Source organism: Chrysochloris asiatica, unplaced genomic scaffold (genome assembly GCF_000296735.1).
Source record: "Chrysochloris asiatica unplaced genomic scaffold, ChrAsi1.0 scaffold00026, whole genome shotgun sequence".
NCBI lineage: Eukaryota > Metazoa > Chordata > Mammalia > Afrosoricida > Chrysochloridae > Chrysochloris > Chrysochloris asiatica.
Genome location: NW_006408544.1, coordinates 16271640 through 16293500, shown reverse-complemented (window position 1 = coordinate 16293500; position 21861 = coordinate 16271640). Strand labels below are relative to the sequence as shown.

Genomic DNA, 21861 nt, shown 5'->3' with positions numbered 1-21861 from the left:
ATATAATATATATATAAATAAAGAAGTAGAGTGTTTTATTCCTCCAAAATTACTACATACGATGCGGTTAGCTTCCTTTAGATGCATATGTATATGATTAGGCTCTCTTATTAACTTCTTTGCTTCTGTACACCAGTCTTAGTATATATGGAACTTAAATTCTTATTTTAGCAATGTTATGTGGTGTTGGAGGAGAATACTGAAAGTGCCATGGCTGCCAAAAGAACCAATAGATCCGTTTTGGAAGAAGTGCAGCCAGAGTGATCCTTGGAAGCCAGGAAGGCCAAACTTCATCTCTCATACTTTGGACATATTGTCACAAGGGACCAATCATTGGAGAAGGATTTCATGTTTGGTAAGGTGGAGAGTCAAAGAAAAAGAGGAAGACCCCCAACGAGATGGATTGACCAAGTGGCAGCATCAATGGGCTCAAGCATGGCACCAGTAGTGAGGTTGGCCCAGGATCAAGCAGTGTTTCATTCTGCTGTGCATAAGGTTGCCATGGGCCGGTTCTGACCTTATGGAACCTAACAACAACAACAACATATGGGCTTTGGGGATTACTTAAAATAGTTGAAATCATAATATTATATCATGACTTTCAAGAATTGACTGAATTTTATTCTGTAACTTAATTTTGAAATTTAATAATGTGTAAGGAGCTCTGGTAGCGTAGCGGTTACGAATTGGGCTGTGAACCACAAGGTCAGCAGTTTGAAACTACCAGCTGTTCCACGGGAGAAAGATGAGGCTTTCTGCTCCAGTAAAGATTTACAGCCTCGGAAACCCTGTACCAGGGTCGCTATGAGTCAGAAACAACTCCATGGCACATAACAACAACAACAGGTAGATTCAACTTGAGTTTTTGGCATATTTTTGTTTTAGCAATGCATTTCCAGAATTACAGCACAGGTGACAAGAAAACACACTTTGAATAACACAAATACAACTATTCAGAATTATTATACATACTACTATATAATAAAGGATTTTCACATTAGTTATTGTGTATTCATGAAAACCTTGGAATCCTCATGTGATGCTGCAAGTTAATGTGCCAGAGTATAAGTTCGTTTGAACTGCAAGGTCGGTGGTTCAAGCTTACCAGCAGCCACTCCTTGGTATGACTTGACACTTAACAACAACAACAACAATAGCAAGACATTTCACTTAGCCATTGAACAAGAGTGGGGTATTTTTTTTCTGCCAAAATTTATAACATCATTCCCAGGCCATACAAAATTATCAACTTAAAAATTAACTTGCTATATTTGGTCAGAAGGAGCTCTGGTAGCGTAGTGGTTACGAATTGGGCTGCGAACCTCAAGGTCAGCAGTTCGAAACTACCAGCTGCTCTGCGGGAGAAACATGAGGCTTTCTGTTCCTGTAAAGATTTACAGCCTCGGAAACCCTGTTCAGGGTCACTATGGATTGGAACCGACTCGACGGCACCTAACAACAACAACGTATTTGGTCAAACATTTAATTAACTCACCACTAATGATATACCCTGAGTAAAGTTTCTGTATATAGAAATGGCTACAAGCATACATTGATAGAGAACTTCCAAAGGTTCAAGCTGGATTCAGAAGAGGCTGTGGCATGAGGGATATCATTGCTGATGTCCAGTGGATCTTGGCTAAAAGCAGCGAATATCAGAAAGATGTTTACCTGTGCTTTATTGACTTGCAAAGGCTTTTGATTGTGTGGATCACGACAAGCTATGGACATCATTGCGAAATATGAGTGTTCTGGAACACTTTGCTCATGAGGAATCTGTAGATGGACCAAGAGGCAGTTGTTTGAACAGAATATGGGAACACTGAATGTTTTAAAATTAAGAAAGGGGTGCAACAGTGTTGTATTCTTTCACCATACTTATTCAACCTGTATGCTGAGCAAATAATCTGAGAAGCTGGGTTATATGAAAAACATGGCATCAGGATTGGAGGAAGACTTATTAACAACCTGTGATATGCAGATGATACAACCTTGCTGGCTGAAAGTGAAGAGGACTTAAAATATTTACTGATGAAGATCAAAGAGCACAGCATTCGGTATGGATTACATCTCAATGTAAAGAAAACAAAAATCCTAACCACTGACCAATAAACAACATTCTTAGCAATGGAGAAAAGATTGAAGTTGTCAAGGACTTCATTCTTCTTGAATCAACTATCAACACTCATGGAAGCAGCAGTCAAGAAATCAAACGACATCTTGCATTAGGCAAATCTGCTGCAGAAGATCTTTTAAAATTGTTGAAGAGCGAAGATGTTAACTTGAAGACTAAGGTGCACCTGACCCAAGCCATGGTATTTTCAATAACCTCATATGCATGTGGAAGCTGGACAGTGAATTAGGAAGACCATAGAGGAATTGATGCTTTTGAGTTATGGTGTTGGAGGAGAATATTGAAAGTGCCATGAGCTGCCAAAAGAACCGACAGATCTGTGTTGGAATAAGTGCAGCCAGAGTCCTCCTTGGATGCCAGGATGGCCAAACTTCATCTCTCATGCTTCAGACATATTGTCAGGAGGGACCAGTCCATGAAGAAGGATATCATATTTGGTAAGGTGGAGGGTCAGAGAAAAGAGGAATACCCCCAGCGAAATGAATTGGCAAAGTGGCAGCATCAGTGGACTCAAAAGTGGCAACGATAGTGAGGTTGGCCCAGGCCTGGCAGTGTTTCGTTCTGCTGTGTATAAGGTCGCTATCAGTCATTACTGACTCCATGGTACCTAACAACAACAACCACTAATGTGATGGCTAAGGAGCTCTGGTAAGCATAGTGGTTACGAATTGGACTTATGACTTTATGGTCAACAGTTAACAACTACCATTGTGAGAGAAAGATGAGGCTTTGTGCTGCCGTAAAGATCGACAGCCTTGGAAACCCTATGTAGGGTCGTTTTGAGTCGGAATCGATTTGACAGCACACCACCATCACCACCACCACCAGTGTGGTGGCTGGAACTGTGGTTGCTGGGTCAGGGCCAGACCAAATGATTTGCAGGCCATATATTTATTGCCTTTGGGCTAGGTGTTCCCCACCCCTGCCATAGAGGCTGATACAATACTGCAAACTTTTACAGATACAAGAAAAGTTATTTTTCTTATGAAGGAAACTAAATTGTATCTTTTTGTTTTGTTTTGTTTTACCTTGCTGCTATTTGTGTATAAATGGATTTATGTGAGAGTGATTTTATGATTTTATTCTTAGATATTATATTCTAGAAATAAGATGTTTCTGGTGTCATTTATTCCTTAATATTTTTGTTTCTGACTAATTTTTTTTTTTAAAGGGTGAAGCCACTTCATTATATCTCTTGGCTGGTTGGGCATGAAGGCAAAGGCAGCATTCTTTCTTACCTTAGAAAAAAGCAAGTATTCAATTAATAAGGAATTTTAGTTCAGATACTTCAGAAAAATATTAGTATTATTATTTACAAGCCATTTTTTTCTGTTTGCTTTAGATGCTGGGAAGCCTAGAATAAAATTGAAAGCTTAGTTACAGTCACTTTAATATCTTAGACTTTTTTAGCAGGCATTTCTTTTTTTTTTTTTTTGGTATATTTCATCATGCGATACCTTTTATCCCCTGTTGAAAGTAGTTATAAATTAATTTTTTTAAATCATAAATAAAACTATTTGATTCCAGAATTATATAAAAGGGTTAGCTCTAACCAAAAAATTTAGATTTGACTGAATTGTAAATAGTAGATTATTTATATGATGTGAATCTCCAGGTAGTCTCTCCTCTCCACAAAATGTGTAGGCCTTAATAAAAACTTTATTGAACAGACTGTATGTGGGATTGTGAACAATTTATGAAGTAATTCTAGCAGAATGTTTCCTAAGTATTAAGCACCGTTTATTGCTTATAGCACTATGGACTGCAAGGTTAGTTAAAACAAACCATAAGGTCGGCAGTTCACACCTACCAGCTGCTCCTTGGAATCCCTAGACAGAATTGCTATGAGTCACAACTGACTAGACAGCACTTAAGAACAACAACAACATAGCCAAATAAGGGAAATACAACTTTACTTTGGGATCAGGACTAGTAGATTAAAGTAATACCTTGATTTTAATTTTAAGCACTAATTAATTTGAGCTTGTAAAGATGATACGTGATGAGTATAATGTAAATAAGTGCTTAAAAATACTAATACTTAATAGAACAGTCAAAGAAAGCTGAGAGCCCAGGGTTATATTATAAAAGACTAAACTAATGACATTAGGTATATAGATGCCTTATACAATATAGTATAAAGTAATTTAATATAAAGTGCTTATAAACTTTAATAGAATTTCAAACAGTTGTTCTGACTTCCTCTCTCCTTGTTTTAGGAGTCTTCTAGTCAGGAAAAGATACAGTCTCATTACTTATTTCTTAAATAAGCTGTATAGGTTAGCTGATAGTCTCAAAGAGCACAGTTGACACTTCAAGTAATGCTACTAAATGATTTAAGGCTTTTTCTGGGAAGACAAGTGAATACTTCCTAAAAATTATCACTTTTTAGGATAAAAAGTGCTGTTCACTTTTTCAGCAAGAAATTCTATGGCTTTATAAAACTGTTAATGTTTTACTTTATTATAATGTGCATTAGTGTTTTATTAAAAAGGTAGTTTTTGATCATTTCTGCATTTACTGCAATTTCTTGGGAGGCTTTGTGTTTTAAAAAATTTGTCCTCTTAAGCTTACTGTTGTATGTTTTTGCATCTGTGGTTTCCAAATTTTACATAGAAAGCTCATCTATTTTGCTACTTTGACATGTTTATAGTTTATAAATCTCAAGATACTAATTGAATTAGTTTTTTATGTACTTCTAGATGCTGGGCTCTTGCACTGTTTGGTGGAAATGGTGAGACAGGATTTGAGCAAAATTCTACCTATTCAGTGTTCAGCATTTCTATAACATTGACTGATGAAGGTTATGAACACTTCTATGAGGTAAACAAGTAAAATGTACTTGTTTTTCTTTTATATAGCTATCACTTAATGCAGAAGACTAACCAGATGTTTTGTTTTTAGGTTGCTCATACTGTCTTCCAGTATTTAAAAATGCTACAGAAACTAGGCCCAGAAAAAAGGTAATAAATATTCTTAGAATGAAGCCAGTATTACCTTTTAGTCTTAAAACTTAGTAGACATTCTTTAGACCTTCCTTGATGGTATTTGAAGCCGTTTTCTTTACTGGCTTCCTATCTTTACATTTTTACATGTAAGTGTACAGGAAAGGTTTTATTTACTTGGCCTGTTTCTTTACTTTTATGTCTGTTTTGCTGATGATTCTAATGAAAAATTTGAATATGGTTTCTAATTGTAGTTTTCTTCTCTCATAGAATTTTTGAAGAGATTCAGAAAATTGAGGATAATGAATTTCATTACCAAGAGCAGGTACTGGAAGTCAAATTCATTTTGAATGTTGTCTGTGACTGATGTGGAGTTTGTTTCTCTCTTTTGAAATGTTACTGGAATTTTAATTCTGCTACTTTTGTCATATGGAGTCCTGGTATGAAGCTGTGGGTTAATGCGCCAGACTGCAAGGTCGGCGGTTCAAGATCACCAGCTACTCCTCAGAAACCCTATATAGGGTCGCTATGGGTCGGAATCCACTCCATGGCACTTAACAAAAACAACAACTTTTGTCATGTTGATTCTCAAAATGGCCTTGAGACTATCTGAAAAATTTAATTGTATTTGTGAATATTTATATTGAGTGACATTAAGGAGATTAAAGAAATGGACATAGATCATCTATCTGTGCAGTTATCTGTTCATTCCTCTGATAAATATTCATGAAGAGGTTGCTTTGGTATTTAATAATTTGGTAATTCAAATATTGCAAAGACATTTTATGAGGTAATCTGTATTAATTACCCTAAATCATATTTGAAACAGTGTGCTTTGGGATTTAATGAAAGGAGAACAGTGTCCTTGGTTGTAATAGGGTCAGGGAAGATTTCATGAATGTAGTAAATTTGAATTAAATTGAACATTTAAAAAAAATAGGTAAGATTTGAATATACTCTAGGCAAAGGGAGGCATTTCCTTTGGGTGTTGTTGTGAAAAAAAAAAGTAAATAATCCTGTCTGTACCATAGGGCATTTAAAAGGAAAAAGTAAATGAGGGTCAAAGGTCAGGTAGCAGTTTTTTTTATTATTTTAATAACAACTCATTTATGGCCTGGATACCTTTGCAAATCTGTTGAAGCATGTGGGCGCTTCCTCAGAATAATGGGCGCATTTTCTCAACTTTGTAAATTTTAAGAAAAATTGCCTTATATACATATGTACAATGATTATTGATAGGACCCTCACCCTTAAGTTGAGTCACCAAAGGTCAATTTTTTTGTTATAAAAATATACACAACATTTGGTGAATCTTATTTTTCATGTGTATAAATTAGTGATATCAATTACACTAATCATGTTATTATTGTTGTTGTTAAATGCTGTAGAATGAGTGCCGACTCATAGTGACCCTGTATAGGGTTTCCAAGGAGCTGTTGGTGATTTGGAATCGCCAACTTTTTAGTTCAAACTGGCTTTGCAGCCCAGTGCTTATCCTGTAGCGCCACACCACTAATAATTGTTACCAAATTTTCTGTCATCATAAACAGAAACACACTGTTTCATAATTGAGTTGGTTCCAATGCATAGCGATTCTGGATAGGGTTTCTGAAGAATGGCTAATGGATTTGAGTGGCCAACCTTGCTGTTAGTAGTCTAATGCTTATCCTACAGCACTACACTAGGACTCCCCCTTGTCTAGTAACCACTAATAAAACTTTAGTCTCTATTTGTCTGCTTATTCTAGCTATTTCATGTAAATTAAATCATATAATATTTGTCTTTTTGTGATTATTTTGCTCAACATAATATTTTCCAGGTTCATCTATGTTGTAGCATGCTTTTTTTTTTTAAGTTTTTATTGTGAATTGAGTGATAGTTTACATGGGAGAGCATCGGCATTACACCATCGTTTCATTGTAATGATTATAATCTCCTCCATGAACCATCATTCAACAGTATTTGCTTCCATTCCCTTTTTTTATTTTGGAGGGGGAGGTGGTGAGGGTGGGTTGTACACAGAAACACTCAGGAATAAATAATAATTTAAACAATCAAAGGGCACATTCTGTAAGCTTGTCTCCTGGTTGCCAGTACCCAGTCCCTCTCTTTCCATGAGTCCAGAGTCCTCAGTCCTCAGATGCTCCCTCTCTCCATGTCCTCATCTCTGCCTCCATCTTTGGTGTCGCTGCTTCTCTGGATAAGGTCCTGCACTCAACTAATCAAGATAAACAGTAATAAAGAAAATGTTTTATAGTTAAGCTAGCCATTCCATAGTCAAGCTAATTTAGGGATATCATGTAAAGGAGAAAACATGAAATGATGCACATAGTACAGTTTCTATAGGGCTATGCTGTGATTTTCCTTAAAAAAGAGAAAAAGTCTGAAAAGCATTGTGGGGAGGGGCGAAGAAGAAACTGAAAATCTAGCTAGTGCTCATAGGTGAAGCCTCTTCCACTTCTCTTTTGCTAATTTTTCTATCCCAATCCACTCTACTTCCAGTCAGTAGCCCGGAGAGGCTGCCATTTCTACTCCCTAAAGCACAGATAAAAGCCCTGCCAGGCTGAGATAGAGACAGAGATGATGATGTGGAGTGATGAAGCAACTGGGGACTTTGGACCCAGAGAGAGAAAGGGGCTGTGGGCCGAAAACTGGGGGGAGGAGGGGGAAGTGTAGGGGGCGGGTTTCTGGGATATACCTTTTGGGTGGTTGATGATGCATGAAGGGGATTGGAACCATGGCAATGAGATGATATACGATGGAATGAATGTAAAACTAAAGTTCTCCCATGTAAACTATCATATAATTCACAATAAAACATTAAAAAAAATAAATAAATAAAGCCCTGCCAGGAATATGTGTTTGTTTAAACAGTTGATCCTAAGGATAGTACTAGTTGCCTTATTAATTTGTTTTTGTTTTTTTTTTTCAAAAGACAGCCAAGCATCTTAACATTATTGCCCCCCTTTTGCCCATTCCAACCATGTTACAATCCCTGTTTCCCAGAGCCCTGTTGTTCCAAGGTTGTATATACATTGTTATTAACCTCTGTCCCACTCATGCCATGCAAACCTGTTTGTTTTCCCATCAGCCTTATACTTCCATTCCCTTCCCCCTTCTTGTGTATTGTCCACTCCCCCAGCACCCAAATTATCCTATGTCTATTCCCTACCCTGTGCTCCTCTTCTCACCCCCCCGCCCCCCCCCATTCCCGTAACCAGCACAGAAATTCCCCCCACCCCCCCACTCCCTTTAGTATGGGCTCCTTTTCTTTTGTCTTTTATAATAGTGGTCCTATGCAATATTTCTCCTTTTGTGACTGACTGATTTCACTCAACATAATGTCCTCAAGGTTCATCCATGTTATGTGGTAGCTTACAGCTTTCTTGTTGTACTTCAAGGTAGCATAATATTCCATTGTGTGTATGTACCACAGCTTGTTTATCCATTCTTCAGTTGATGGGCATTTAGGGTGTCTCCATCTTTTTGCTGTTGTAAACAGTGCTGCTACGAACATTGGTGTGCATATATTTACTTGTGTTATGGCTCGTATTTCTTGTGGGCAAATACCAAGTAGAGGAATTGCTGGATCATAAGGTATTTCTATTTCCAACCTTCTGAGGAAGCACCATATTGATTTCCAGAGGGGTTGGACCATTTTGAAATCCCACCAGCAATGCAGGAGCATCCCAGTCTCTCCACTTCCTCAACAGCACTTATTGTTCTCTGCTTCTTTGATCTTTGCTGTTATTGCTGGTGTGAGATGGTATCTCATTGTTGTTTTGATTTGCATCTTTCTCATGGCTAGTGATTGTGAACATTTCTGTAGCATGTTTTTTATATTGAGTAATATTCTATTGTATGTGTGAACTGCTTTTTGTTATCCATTCATCTGTTTGTATACCCTTAAGTTGTTTCCACCTTTTGGCTCAATTATTAATCTTTTATCATATTTTCTCTTTCGCTCTCTTATGTATTCTCATTTGTGAGCATACCCCCACCCCAAACTATGTGAGAGTTAATTACAGAGGTCCTGACACTTCATCCCTCAAAGTTTTTTGTGCATAACTCAAGTTCAGTTGTCACAGTGGGGAAATTTAACATTGAAGCAGTATTATTACCTAATATACAGTTCCATTGTGGTGCTGTAGAGTAAGCACTGGACTGCTAACCACAAGGTCAGTGATTCAAACCCACCAACTTCTCCTTGGAAACCCTAAGCAGGGTCACTATGATTCAGAATCAACTTGACAGCATTTTATAACAACAACAACAATATACAGTCCAGTGTTTTTAAATGTATAAAATAAAGCATAATAGATTACAAAGAGATATTGAAATAGCTTTAATTAATAAAATAATATGCTCCTATTTAGGTATGAGTCGGAACTCACTGGCACTTACCAACAACATTAATGTGAGGGTAAATAAAATATTGTTACTGGGTTCCAATTCATACATGGGCAAGTTTATTCAAAACAAAATATGTTTAAGTGTGCCTATGTGAGCAGTGGATGGTTGCAGACAAGATCTCTCAGTAATACACTTGTCTTAGTTTGGGTAGGGTACCTTTTAAAGAAATAAGGGATGCTTTTTGTGCCATGGAAAAAAAATTAATTTTGAGATCAGAGCTAATATCAAAATTTCAGCAAAACTAAAGTGGACATTTTCCCAAATCATTGATGCTTTGCAACAAGTTTACAGAAATGCCATCACACATAAAACAACAGTTTTTTGATGGATCAAACATTTTAAGAAAGGTCAGGAAAACCTCAAAGATGAACCAAAAGAAGGAAGACTGCCAACCTCAGTGAATTAAGAAACTGTGGCTGAAATCCAGAAACTGATGACGAAGACTGTAGAATTACCACTGATGCATAGCTACTGGAGTTGGGATCTTACATGGTTCAGCGTTTTTAATTTTAAGTGAACATCTTGGCTTCAGTAAGCTTTTAGTTCCATGGTTGCCAGAAGTATCACATAAAGATTACCTAGTTCAAAGTGCTGATCTTTTCATTAGTCTTTTAAGCAAAATAAAAGTTAATGAAGATAATTTTATGGAACAAATCATAACCAGGAATGAGTCTTGTATTTACAAATAGGATCCAAAGAGTGAGGTTCAATCAAAACTGTGGCTTTTGAGGCCAGAAAAGTCGTGCTGAGGAAATTTTCCCATCACGACAATTTACCTGCTCATTCTTCAAGGGTAGAAAGGGTTGTGCTATGAGAATTTTGCTGGGAAGCCTTACCCCATCCATTCTACAGCTCCAATCTTGCCCCTTCAGACTTTTTATTCTCCAAAGTCAAAAAACATTTCAAAAAATAAAATTTTAGTTCCTGAGGATGCCAAAATAATTCTTTTAATGTGCTGTAAATTGAAGAGCTCAGAATACTTTTAGGGAGAGGGTTAGAGATGGAAACACAGCATTCAGAAGTTTCCAGGCCTAGATGGAAGATATGATGAGAAATAATACCTTCTCATTTTGATGTTTGTTTAATAAAGATTTCTATAAATTTTGTAGCTTTATTTATATTTACTTGTATAACAAATACCAAAGTCTAGCAGGAGGTCTAATCATTATCACAATTTTGAAGTAGCATTGAACATAAATTATGTTTTGAGATATCTGCAACAACTATATCATGATATGAAACTAACTGTGATTTTATTGGTAATAAAGTCACAGGCACTATTGATACTACTGTGGTTTATTGCCTACATTCATAATGTGTTTAAAACTAGTTTGCAGAGCATCTTTAAAGATGGTTTTAGGATCATCACCAGAAACTTTTGAATATTATGTAGGGGAAACTTAGTATATGAGAACAAGGCTACAAAAACTGTTAAGATTCTAGTTGCCATTAACTAGAATCTTCTTTATCATTGTCTTCACTGTCTATATTGTCTATATCACTGTCTATATTGTCTTCTTTATCATACAAGTCTCTCTAGTTAAGACATTTCAATGATATCTTTTTACTAGCATTCCTAAATTTTATAGCTCCTTATTAATTTTTTCACATTTGACAATATTAATGAATATTTGCTTTAATTGAAAAAAAAATATGAGCCCAAAACAGCTTAGACTAAAGTCTTGTTATTAAAAAATAAGAAACCAACAAAATCCATTTCTCTGCATGTAATGTTAAATTAACTCTAGTAGCTCAGTATATTTGTTTTATTTCTGTTTTAAGCAAAGTTAAGGATGTCTTTCTTCAGACTTTTTTCTGGTCTCCAGCAATAAAGGCAAATGGTAATGTCTTGTTCATTCATCAAGCTATTCTTCATGGTATTATTTGAACTGGAATGTGATAAGAAAAACTTTTTGACTAAGTACTTTTCAGTAGGCAGAAAAACAAGAATAATAAAGTGACAATTGGAAATATAAAGCTGCGAAAGGTCATAATGAACCCAAAAGTGGATAAACTAGACAAGTGTTGAAAAGATTGTAAAGAATTGGAATCCTCATAAATTGCTGACAGGAATGTAAAATGTTGCAACTGCTCTGGAGTAAGAGTCTGGCAGGTCTTCAAAATTTAAACTTAGAGTTGTCATATGACCTAGCACTTCCCTACTAAGTATATGCCAAGGAAAATGAAAACATATTTTACACAAGAACTTGTACATGAATGTTCTTAGTAGCATTATTCAAAAGTGGAAACATGGAGTCCTGGGGTGGTGCTGTAGGATAAGCACAAGGTCGGTTTGAATGCAAGATCAGCAGTTCAAACTCACCAGCTGCTCCTTGGAAACCCTATGCAGGGTCACTATGAGTCAGAATTGACTTGATGACACTTAACAGCAAGGTAGAAACAACCTAGATGTCAGTTGACAAATGAATAAATAAAATATGTTCTACCCATACAATGAAACATTCAGCTGTAAAAAGGAACAAAATACTGAGTCATGTTATAGCATGGATGAACCTTTACATTATTCAGAACCAGACACAAAAGGCCACTATATACTCTATGATTCCATTTATATGTCTAGATCAGGTAAATCTATAGAGACAGAAAATAGATTAGTGATTGCTAGGGAGTGAGTGCTTATTTATGAACAGTTTCTTTTTGAGGTTATGAAAGTTTCTGAAATTAGTGTCAGTGGTTGCACAATTTTTAATATAGTAAAAAATTCACTGAATTACGTACTCTAAAAGGGTGATTTTTATTACATATGAATTTTTCTCCAGTATAAGGATTGCATTGAATGCTGTCCCCCTGTTACTTTTTCCATTGCGTTGCTACCAAAGTTATATTTTTAGCAAGGGTTTCTAGTGTTTTCTCATAGTAAGTACTTTGAGTTACTCAGTGTTATAGTATAAAAATTAGCACACTTAACTTAGATAAAAGGAACTCTGGTAGCATAGTGGTTATGAATCGGGCTGCGAACCACAAGGTCAACAGTTCGAAACTACCAGCTGCTCAATAGGAGAAAGATGAGGCTTTCTGCTCCTGTAAAGATTTACAGCCTCGGAAACCCTGTTCAGGGTCGCTATGGGTCGGAATGGACTCGTTGGCACTTAACAACTACAACAACAACAACTTAGATGAAGTGATTAGTAAAAGTAATTGATTAAAGAAATTAGAACAGGGTTGAAGGAATCATTTAAACAATAATACTTTAATAATTAGTTAACCTGTTAATTCAGGAATGTTTATTGAAATAGGGCTAAAACAAAGCAACAATCACTCAAAAAATCCCAAAACTAACAGTGAATCTGTTTTTACTTTATTCTTCTGTGATAATGTAATAGATAACAAATACATACATGTGGTCTCTGGTTTGACATTTGCATTTCATCTCATGTGTACAGTAACCTTTTTTTTTTAATCCCCCATTAGATGAAAACAATCGTATTGTCCAGTAAAGAATTGGGCAGTGTGATGTTGTGGAAAAAGCATTTGCTGATATGTTCCAAAACCAAACCAAACCTATTGCTATTGAATTGATTCCAACTAATAGCAACCCTATAGGACAGAGTAGAACGGCTCCATAGGGTTCCTGAGGCCGTAAATCAGAGCAAACAGCCTCATCTTTCTCCTGTGGAGCAGCTGGTGGCTTCAAACTGCTGTCTTTTAAAAGGTTAGCAGCTCAGTGCTTAATCAGCTGCACTACCTGGACCCCAGCTTATCTGTTGGAGACCAGAATTATAATTTCTGCTCTGCCTGTCACTTATTCATTGGGTGACCTTGGTCAGGTCATTTCATTCTGAGTATTCATCTTAACTTATGGAGATAAAAACATTTGGTATCTGAAGGACCTGTCATTTTTAAAATTTTGTGTATCTAGATGCCCAAAGGAGTCCTCGTATGGCACTGTAGGATACGCGCTTGACCTTAAAGTCAGTTTGCACTGCAAGGTTGGTGTTTCACACTTATTAGCCACTTCTCAGAAACACTATACAGGGTCACTATGAATCAGAACGGAATCTATGGTATGTAACAACAGATGCCAATAAATACTTGAATTGATTGGTTTCCTATGAAAAAGTAGTTCCATTTCAAGTCACAGAACTTGTGATCACTTAATTTTAAATTGAAATAATATGCTTAGTATTATACCTTTATCATAATGTTGTTGTTAAGTGCTGTCAAGTTGGTTCCGACCCATAATGACCCTGTATAGGGATTCCGAGGCTGTAAATCTTTACGGGAGCAGAAAGCCTCATCGTTCTCCTGTGGAACCGCTGGTAGTTTCGAACCGCTGACCTTGAGGTTAGTAGCTTGACTCGTAGTCACTACGCTACTGCCATGATTGTATAGTGGTTATCATAATACTTCTATATAAAGATACATTTTTCTATATTGATATGGTTCATGTTTACAAATACTTTTTAGGTTCTAGTGCTGTAGTGATAAGATGATGATGACCCTGTCTTTAGGTACTTCACAGCCATGTGAAGAAGCATTCATAGTTCATTGGGATAATTGCTTTCAGGAAGAGGCTAGAATCAAGGTGTTGTAGAGCTCAGGATGGGAGTTAGAGGGGTGTGAAGTTAAGCATCTTAAGGTAGTAGCTAATGTTTCGGTTTCATCAAATTCGGAATATCAGAATTGTAAGTTGCACCTGTTGAGGTTTCTGGTTATTTGTGTAATTAGAAGCTTCTAGTTTAATTAATACTTTAAAAAGAATATTTTCATATGACAGGGAATGAAGGATAATTATGAGGAGATTCTGGGGTTGAACTAATTTTACTTCTTTATAGACAGATCCAGTTGAGTATGTGGAAAATATGTGTGAAAACATGCAGCTGTATCCACTGCAGGACTTTCTTACTGGAGATCAGCTTCTTTTTGAATACAATCCGGAAGTAAGGAGGCTTCCATTTCTAAAACTTACTTTTAGGGGAAGAAGAACATGAAAAGTGCTGGGATGTACTTAAAAGCTGTGGAATGAAGAAAACACAGTTGTTTTTAATCAGCTTATTTGTTAATTTGCATAAACCTAAGAACCATCAATAGTTTTGCAGATAATTTTTATGATCCTTGCACCATCGTATTTTAATAATTAACCATTTATCTCTGAGACAGGAGTGTTGTTTTCTATAAAATGGGTATACCTTAGGATTGTTTTTAGAATTAAATAAAAACAATGTATGTTAAATATTGCTTGGCACACAGTAAAAGCTAAGTAAATGATAGTGATTTTTACTACTAGTATGTAGGATTTGAATTGAACACTGTACATTATTAAGAAACATATTTGAAATAATATATTATTGAAGCTTTGTGAATTACAGTGTTTATGGACTATAGATAGATAGTTTCACAAGTACAAGATCTAGGATCTTGGAGGCACCTAAAATAATGTGGTTTTGCTTCAGAAGGGGATTAGGTTAAAATTGTTGTTTTTATGTTTGTGTGCCATCTTCCATTCCTTTTATTAGGTCATTGCCGAAGCACTTAATCAGCTAGTTCCTCAAAAAGCAAATCTTGTTCTTTTGTCTGGTGCTAATGAGGGAAAATGTGATCTCAAGGAGAAGTGGTTTGGGACTCAGTATAGTATGCAAGGTAAAAAAATAATAATTTTTTTTCAACAGTTTTCTTATATTTGGGTTTATCTGACTTACCTTGGGAATTTCTACATCTGAATAATTTTTAATCTTAAAAACAAAAGTTATAATTTTTAAAACATGAAAAATACATTACTTTGTAGGAACTGATTTTTTGCTGTTTTCTTATATTTATATCTACTAAGTAGTGAAACACCAGCTGCTCCTTGGAAACTCTATACAGGGTCGCTTTGGGTTGGCACTTAACAATCAATGGCACTTAACAACAACAACAAGTAATGAAAAGGTCCTGTTTATTGGCGTTTTAAAGGGCAGAGTTGTTTTGTTTTTTAACTGTACTATAGAAAAATGTATCTCAAGCTTAAGTGTGCATATGTAGCACCTGGAGATGTTATTAAAACAGAATCTGATGCAGTAAGTAGGGCTTGAGATTCTGCAGGTCTAACAAGCTCCCATGTGTTACCAGTGCTGCAGGGATCAGGCTTTCAGGTGCAAGATTCAAGAATGCCTGGATAGATTACTCACAGAAAGAACTGGTTTGTGAAGTCCATTTGATAATTGGGTTGTTATTAAGAGACTTTTGATCATTGCATTGTTTACTCAGTTTTTTGGTTTTTTTTCCCCCTCTCTATAGATATTGAAAACTCTTGGGCTGAACTATGGAATAGTAATTTCGAATTAAACCCAGATCTTCATCTTCCAGCTGAAAACAAATACATAGGTTAGTGAAATAGCAATCATTTTATATAATCCATCTGGGTACTAATAACTAAAAGACTTGCATAGTATATTCCATCTTCTTTAAGTATCATATAAACTCATATTTGAGCTTGCTAGTAATACTCTAGGGTAGGCAGTATTGTTTTCTTACTTTTCCAAGTGAGAAAACTGAGGTTTGAAAGACAAAGTGACCTGTCCGAAACTATTCAGTTATTGAATTGTGATTCTGTGAAACTTTCCCCACCCCCAACACATTATAACTGATCTTTCATATAAATCTCCTTATGAATTGCCATTACTTGTCAGATTGTTCTAGTTTCTCAAACTGCAGGTTACAGCCCATAAAAGGGTTGTGAAGTTAATGTAATAGATTATGAGGTAAATGAAATTGGGTTGTGAAAGTATTTTCAAAACCAGTTAGAATGGAAAGTAGCAAGATTTTTAATTGTAGGGGATCTTTTAAATTTTTCATGGAAAAATGGAATTAAAAGATAATTCCATTATCTATTAATCTCCATTATTTCATGAACTTTTTGAAGCTAATTCATAAATAAAGGGTGTTATTTAAATAATTTTTGTTACAAATAGGTGTGTATATCTCTGTCAACTAGCTGGCAATGTAAAACATTTCTTAACTATGGATTGCAGTAAATAATTCAGAAAGGCACTGATTTTGATCAAAGGTTTCATAGTTATATATAACCAGCATTTTTTTTTTATCACCCACATTTGTTGTCATTAATTTGAAAGGACAGGTTTGGCCTTAATACAACCTTTTGTAACTTTTCAAATGTCCACAAGAATGGATTCATTTATAATTTTTTTTTTTTTTTTTTATGAAGAGCTTCAAAAAGTTTATGGAAAAATTGAATGAAAAGATAACTGAATTTTTTTACGAACTTTTTGAAGCCCTCTTATTATGTTCTGCCCAAAGAAGGACCAGAACCTCTTACTGTTAGTATTGTCTTTGTGAATGGAATAATGCAGAATAGAAAGAAGAATCATTTCTCTGATCTTTACGAGTACCTTTAGTTTATGGATAAGATAATTTTTCTCTAATATTCTATTAATTTATTGTGTTCCAGTATTTTAATTTGCTTATTTCGCCATAAATAAACTTAGACTTCTTAGACCTTGAACCAAGAATAGATGGCTGGGAATCCTGTTAAAATATCTAAATGAATTTTTTTTCTTTTTTCTTTTGTCAGCCACGGACTTTACATTGAAGGCTTTTGATTGCCCTGAGACAGAATACCCTGTTAAGATTGTGAACACTGCCCAAGGTTGCCTGTGGTATAAAAAAGACAACAAATTCAAAATCCCCAAAGGTAAAAATGTTTCCTTCCCTTAAAGGAGCGAAATAAGTGTAACAAAGCTTTTGGATTTTGCAGCAACATTTCCCCCCTTGTATCTATCACTTACCTTTCTTTCTCTTTCTCTTTCCATTTGAAGGCTTTTTCTAGGATTATCTATCAGGTCCATACTACACCTTTACTGTCACAGAAATTTTGGTAGGCCCTCCAGATTCCAGGAGATAAATATTTAAACCTAGAATGAAATTGTTTTCAGTTATTTATCTTTCAGTTAGATGAAAGCAGAGTCAAGTGGTAGACCATTTTAAGGAGTTAGTGGTATTATTTGAACATTATTTTTAAAACCAGATGGAATAAAATTATCTAGAAGGAAATTATTCCTAGACATAATAGTGTAGTCCATCACTACAGATGTGAACTCTTCCCCATCTGGCTCCCTTTACCTTTTGCTTGTCAGCATAAAAGAAGTATAGTGTACAGATAAACAGACTCTTAAAGTCCATGTCTTCTCTTGACATGATGGCTCAAACTCTATTAATTTTGTTATTTTTCTGTTCTTACGTATGACATGAAAATGTAGGAATCTTGGAATCATACAGAGTGTGTTTTAATACATTTAATCCATATCCCCAATCTCAAACACAACTATATTGTAGTTTTGTGGGATTCTTGAATTTATTGGGAAGGTATTTCTACTGTCTTTCTTGAAAAGTGTAGAAAAGTTTCTGCAAATGTTAACATTTATTCAGCTTCCTTGAAAAGGCTCTGCTATAACTTTCTGGCATTCTGTGTTTTCTTACTTCTGTTCTTTTTTCTTTCAGCATATATACGTTTTCATCTGATCTCACCTTTGATACAGAAGTCTGCTGCAAAGTAAGGAATTTTCCTCTTTTCTGGAATATAATTTTTATTGTTGAAAAACTAAATTTTGCTATGTTTCATTCTGAATCATCTTATGTTTTTCTCCGACAGTTCTTGAGCTGTGCTGTTGACTGAGTTATTATTTTCTATATCCCAAACAAGATATGTGTCTAAATTGTTGTTGTTGTTGCTGTTGCTATTATACTGTTGAGTTGGTAAAATGGACCTGTGACTGCTACATTGTTAGCACCCAAGCATACTGATAATGAAGGCTAGTCATAGAATTACTGGATTGAGAAACTTTCTTAGAGTTTCAGTTTGGGAATAGCTTCCAGTCTGTAATGAGGATTGGTAGATCTACTGATCCTGTGTTTAGAGAATGTCAGAATGACAATACCTTGGTGTTAAGCAGAGAACATCTTATTTATATAGTCAGCTATATTGTGGAAGATTAGAGAGCCTAAAACAGTAACTGACACATAGGAGGTGCTCAGCCAGTGTTCGTTTACTTCTTCCTTTCCTTTACCACTAAGAATGTAAAATTCAACCTTAAAATGACAAACAGAATGAACATTTATTAATAAATCCATTTTAAAGAATGCATTACCTGTCTCTCTTCCCTCAGAAATTTTTAGTTTTGTAGGTTAGAAAGCTGAGGGCCTCGGGTAGTCAAAGCCTACAGCTCAGTTCACTATAGTGGTGTTTTCATTAACCCTGTTGTTTAGTATGTTGTTGTTAAATGCTGTCGAGTCAGTTCCTACTCATAGTGACCCTGTATAGGGTTTCCCAGGAGCAGCTGTTCAATTGCTGACCTTGCAGTTAGCAGTCCTGTACTTATCCTACCACACACCACACCAGGATTCCATATTAGAATTTTCTATGAATGCATACATGATATGAAAAGGATTGGGAAGCACTGCAGAAGGTAGGAGTTCTAAAATTGAGTACTGAATAAACCTGAACTCTTAGTACACTGATTTACATTTTGGAGTAGTAAATTTAATACCTTTCCAAAAATGAAATTCCTTACTTTAAATTGAAACAAGACATCTTGTCTATTTCTTATTAACTGATGCTGCTGCTATTTGCATTTTATACTTTACAGTGTGGTCCTCTTTGATATCTTTGTTAACATCCTTACCCATAACCTTGCGGAACCAGCTTATGAAGCAGATGTAGCACAGTTGGAGTATAAACTGGTAGCTGGAGAACATGGTTTAATTATTCGAGTAAAAGGATTCAATCACAAACTCCCTGTAAGTACAAATGTTGTGTTTTCCTAGACAGAGCTCTAAAATATGTTTGTTGCCCCTATAGTACCAAGAATAGCAGCACATACATGGTGTGCTGTACATAGAAGGAAACTGATGTGTGTTAACATGAGTTTTCTTGGCTGGTGACACCTTTTCTCACTTCAACTGGCCATACATAAGAGCATTTTATTAAGTATTGACAATGCACACAGATATAGCTCTTTCTTCAGGCCTCCTTTCAGTTGTCATTGCTGTCAGTTTTTCTGCAGCCAATACTGGCATATAGGACTGTTCTGAGCTTAATGTCATACCATACAACAATAACAGATTTAAAGAACCTAGGCCTTTACAAGGAGCCCTGGTGGCACAGTGGTTAAGCACTCAACTGATAATCCAATGGTTGGTGTTTTGAATCCACCAGCCACTCTGTGATAATGATGTGGCTATCATTCTGTAAAGATTTACAGCCTTGGTAACCCTATGGGCAGTTCTACTCTGTTCTGTGGAATCACTATGAGTTGAAATTAAATATTCATTTAAAACTCAAATTTTTGTTTCTTTTCTTCTTCATGTACTTTCATTGTTTTATGTATGTGTGTTTTGTTTTCCTTCCAAGTTTATGAGCCTTTAAAAAACATATCTACATCCTGTCAATAATTTATCTCTTGGCAAGAAATGTACTTCAGAAATGCTTTGTTAAAAACTCTAAGTTTAGGAAGAAATTCTATGGGCTACTACTAGCTAAGAGGGTTAGATCTTTAAATATCAAGTAAAATAATACAGTGTATTCAACAATAAATTTTTTTAATCTAGATTTCTTGAGTAGAACAGTTGTTGTAGTAATGTTTGGGAACTGGGTTTATACAAGACAGTTCTAGGAAAAAGGACCTTGTGCACCTGGAGTGGCTAGAAGAACAGAAGATACTTCTTGAAAGAAAGACCTACAGGAAAAATATAAAACAACATAGGCAGACCGACTGTTACTACAAGAACAAGCAACATGCTTGCCCAGGAAACATCAAGGCAAGTGGTCGGGTCCCCTCAGTGCAAACCCCCTTCCAAGACTAAGACTCAGTGGGAATACACGCTGTGATTGGTGACCACGCTCGACACCGATAAGGGGAAGTGAGGGAAAAACAGCAATGAAGCAGTGAGCTAAGGCCTACAACGTTCAATAGACTTCTGTGAACCTGGGTGAAGACCTGGTTGGCCACCAGTGTGGCAAGACCTGGGGACTCTTGGGCCCAGAGTCAGTGACATAGCCACAGAGGACTAGAGTGGAGAGTGAAGCTTTCAGCTGATAAGAAGAGAGGGCATATGCATAAGGACACCCACACTTGCAGATAATACCCATTTATCCTGGCTTCAGTGACTGGATGATCAGAGCTCAACCAGAAGTAAAAAGAAGAGGGGGAAAAAAAAAAGTATCCTCATACAATTTGATGAACTTGACCTACACCTATGGAAGCAGTAGCTCAAAAGAGGGAACAAGTCCTTATAGCAAGAATCATTCCCACACCCTCCACAAACAGAGTAGACAGGGATGGGCAACTTGGACATTGGCTACCCAAAATGGGGGGTGGGGGGCTACAAAGGCAAGAAGTGACTGCCTTACAAGCTTTCAAGAGGGAACCTAGATCCAGAGGACATGGAGGAAGGTAGAATCTCCAGTGAGTAGTAGTCCGTTTGTCTAGGCGGGGTTGATGCAATGAAATGCAGACAGGTCTCTTGTGATACAATAGTGAATAATTGTTATCAGGACTGATTGTGAGGATTGGAAATATAAAGGTAGACGTTTTATAGCAAGGAGGGGATTGATTAACTTTTCAGTCTAGGAGCGGAGGTCCCTAGGACCATCAAGGGAGAAGAGCAGAGAGTGGGACCCTACCCAGAGAAGCAGTGATGCCTGAAATAGAGCCAGAGATGATGATGTGGAGCGATGGAGCAGCTGGAGACTTTAGATCCACAGAGGGAGAGCGACTGTGTGCTAAAGACCTGGGGGGTATGGGGAAAGGATTGCATGGAGGGGATTGTAACCATGGCAATGAGAGACAATATACGATAGAATGAATGTAAAACTAATGTTCTCCCATGTAAACTATCACATAATTCACAATAAAACATTAAAAAAAAAAAAAAAAGGACCTTGTGCTAGGTAGGATAGGTTCAACTTCTGCTTGTTGTTGTTGTTCAGTGCCGTCGAGTCAGTTCCGACCCATAGCAACCCTGTACAGGGTTTCTGAGGCTGTAAATCTTTATGGGAGCAGAACGCCTCATCTTTCTCCTGCGGAGCTGCTGGTAGTTTCGAACTGTAGGCCTTAAGGTTCACAGCCCGATTCGTAACCACTACGCTACAACTTCTGCTAGGTAGGAAAAATTCCTTATCTTAGTGGAAGTCCTACATTAGAGGATAACTCTTAACTACATACACCCACTACCAGGCCTTGCTCCTTCAAGATGGCGGATCGGGTAGATGTGTAGTCAGGAGCTCGGTCAACAACAACACGGAACTCCGGGCCAATATGGCTCACGAGATAGTGTTGGAACTCTGAAACAAATATAAAGGTATGTTTGGAGGATCGGAGGGTTTACAGCTGGGGAATTTGAAGGGAATCCAGA

General features: G+C 36.4%; 1 protein-coding gene across 1 annotated transcript in view; it reads left to right on the top strand.

The window, feature by feature from the left end:
• The window catches only part of NRD1 (nardilysin (N-arginine dibasic convertase)), a 137919-nt gene that overhangs the window by 90694 nt on the left and 25364 nt on the right, over positions 1-21861 (top strand). Inside the window, exons 13-22 of the mRNA XM_006839860.1 lie at positions 3306-3383; positions 4837-4957; positions 5039-5097; positions 5350-5404; positions 14289-14393; positions 14970-15093; positions 15730-15816; positions 17024-17143; positions 17950-18001; positions 19095-19245. Coding sequence (XP_006839923.1) covers positions 3306-3383; positions 4837-4957; positions 5039-5097; positions 5350-5404; positions 14289-14393; positions 14970-15093; positions 15730-15816; positions 17024-17143; positions 17950-18001; positions 19095-19245 — 952 coding nt within the window. The remainder of the gene's footprint in view (positions 1-3305; positions 3384-4836; positions 4958-5038; positions 5098-5349; positions 5405-14288; positions 14394-14969; positions 15094-15729; positions 15817-17023; positions 17144-17949; positions 18002-19094; positions 19246-21861) is intronic.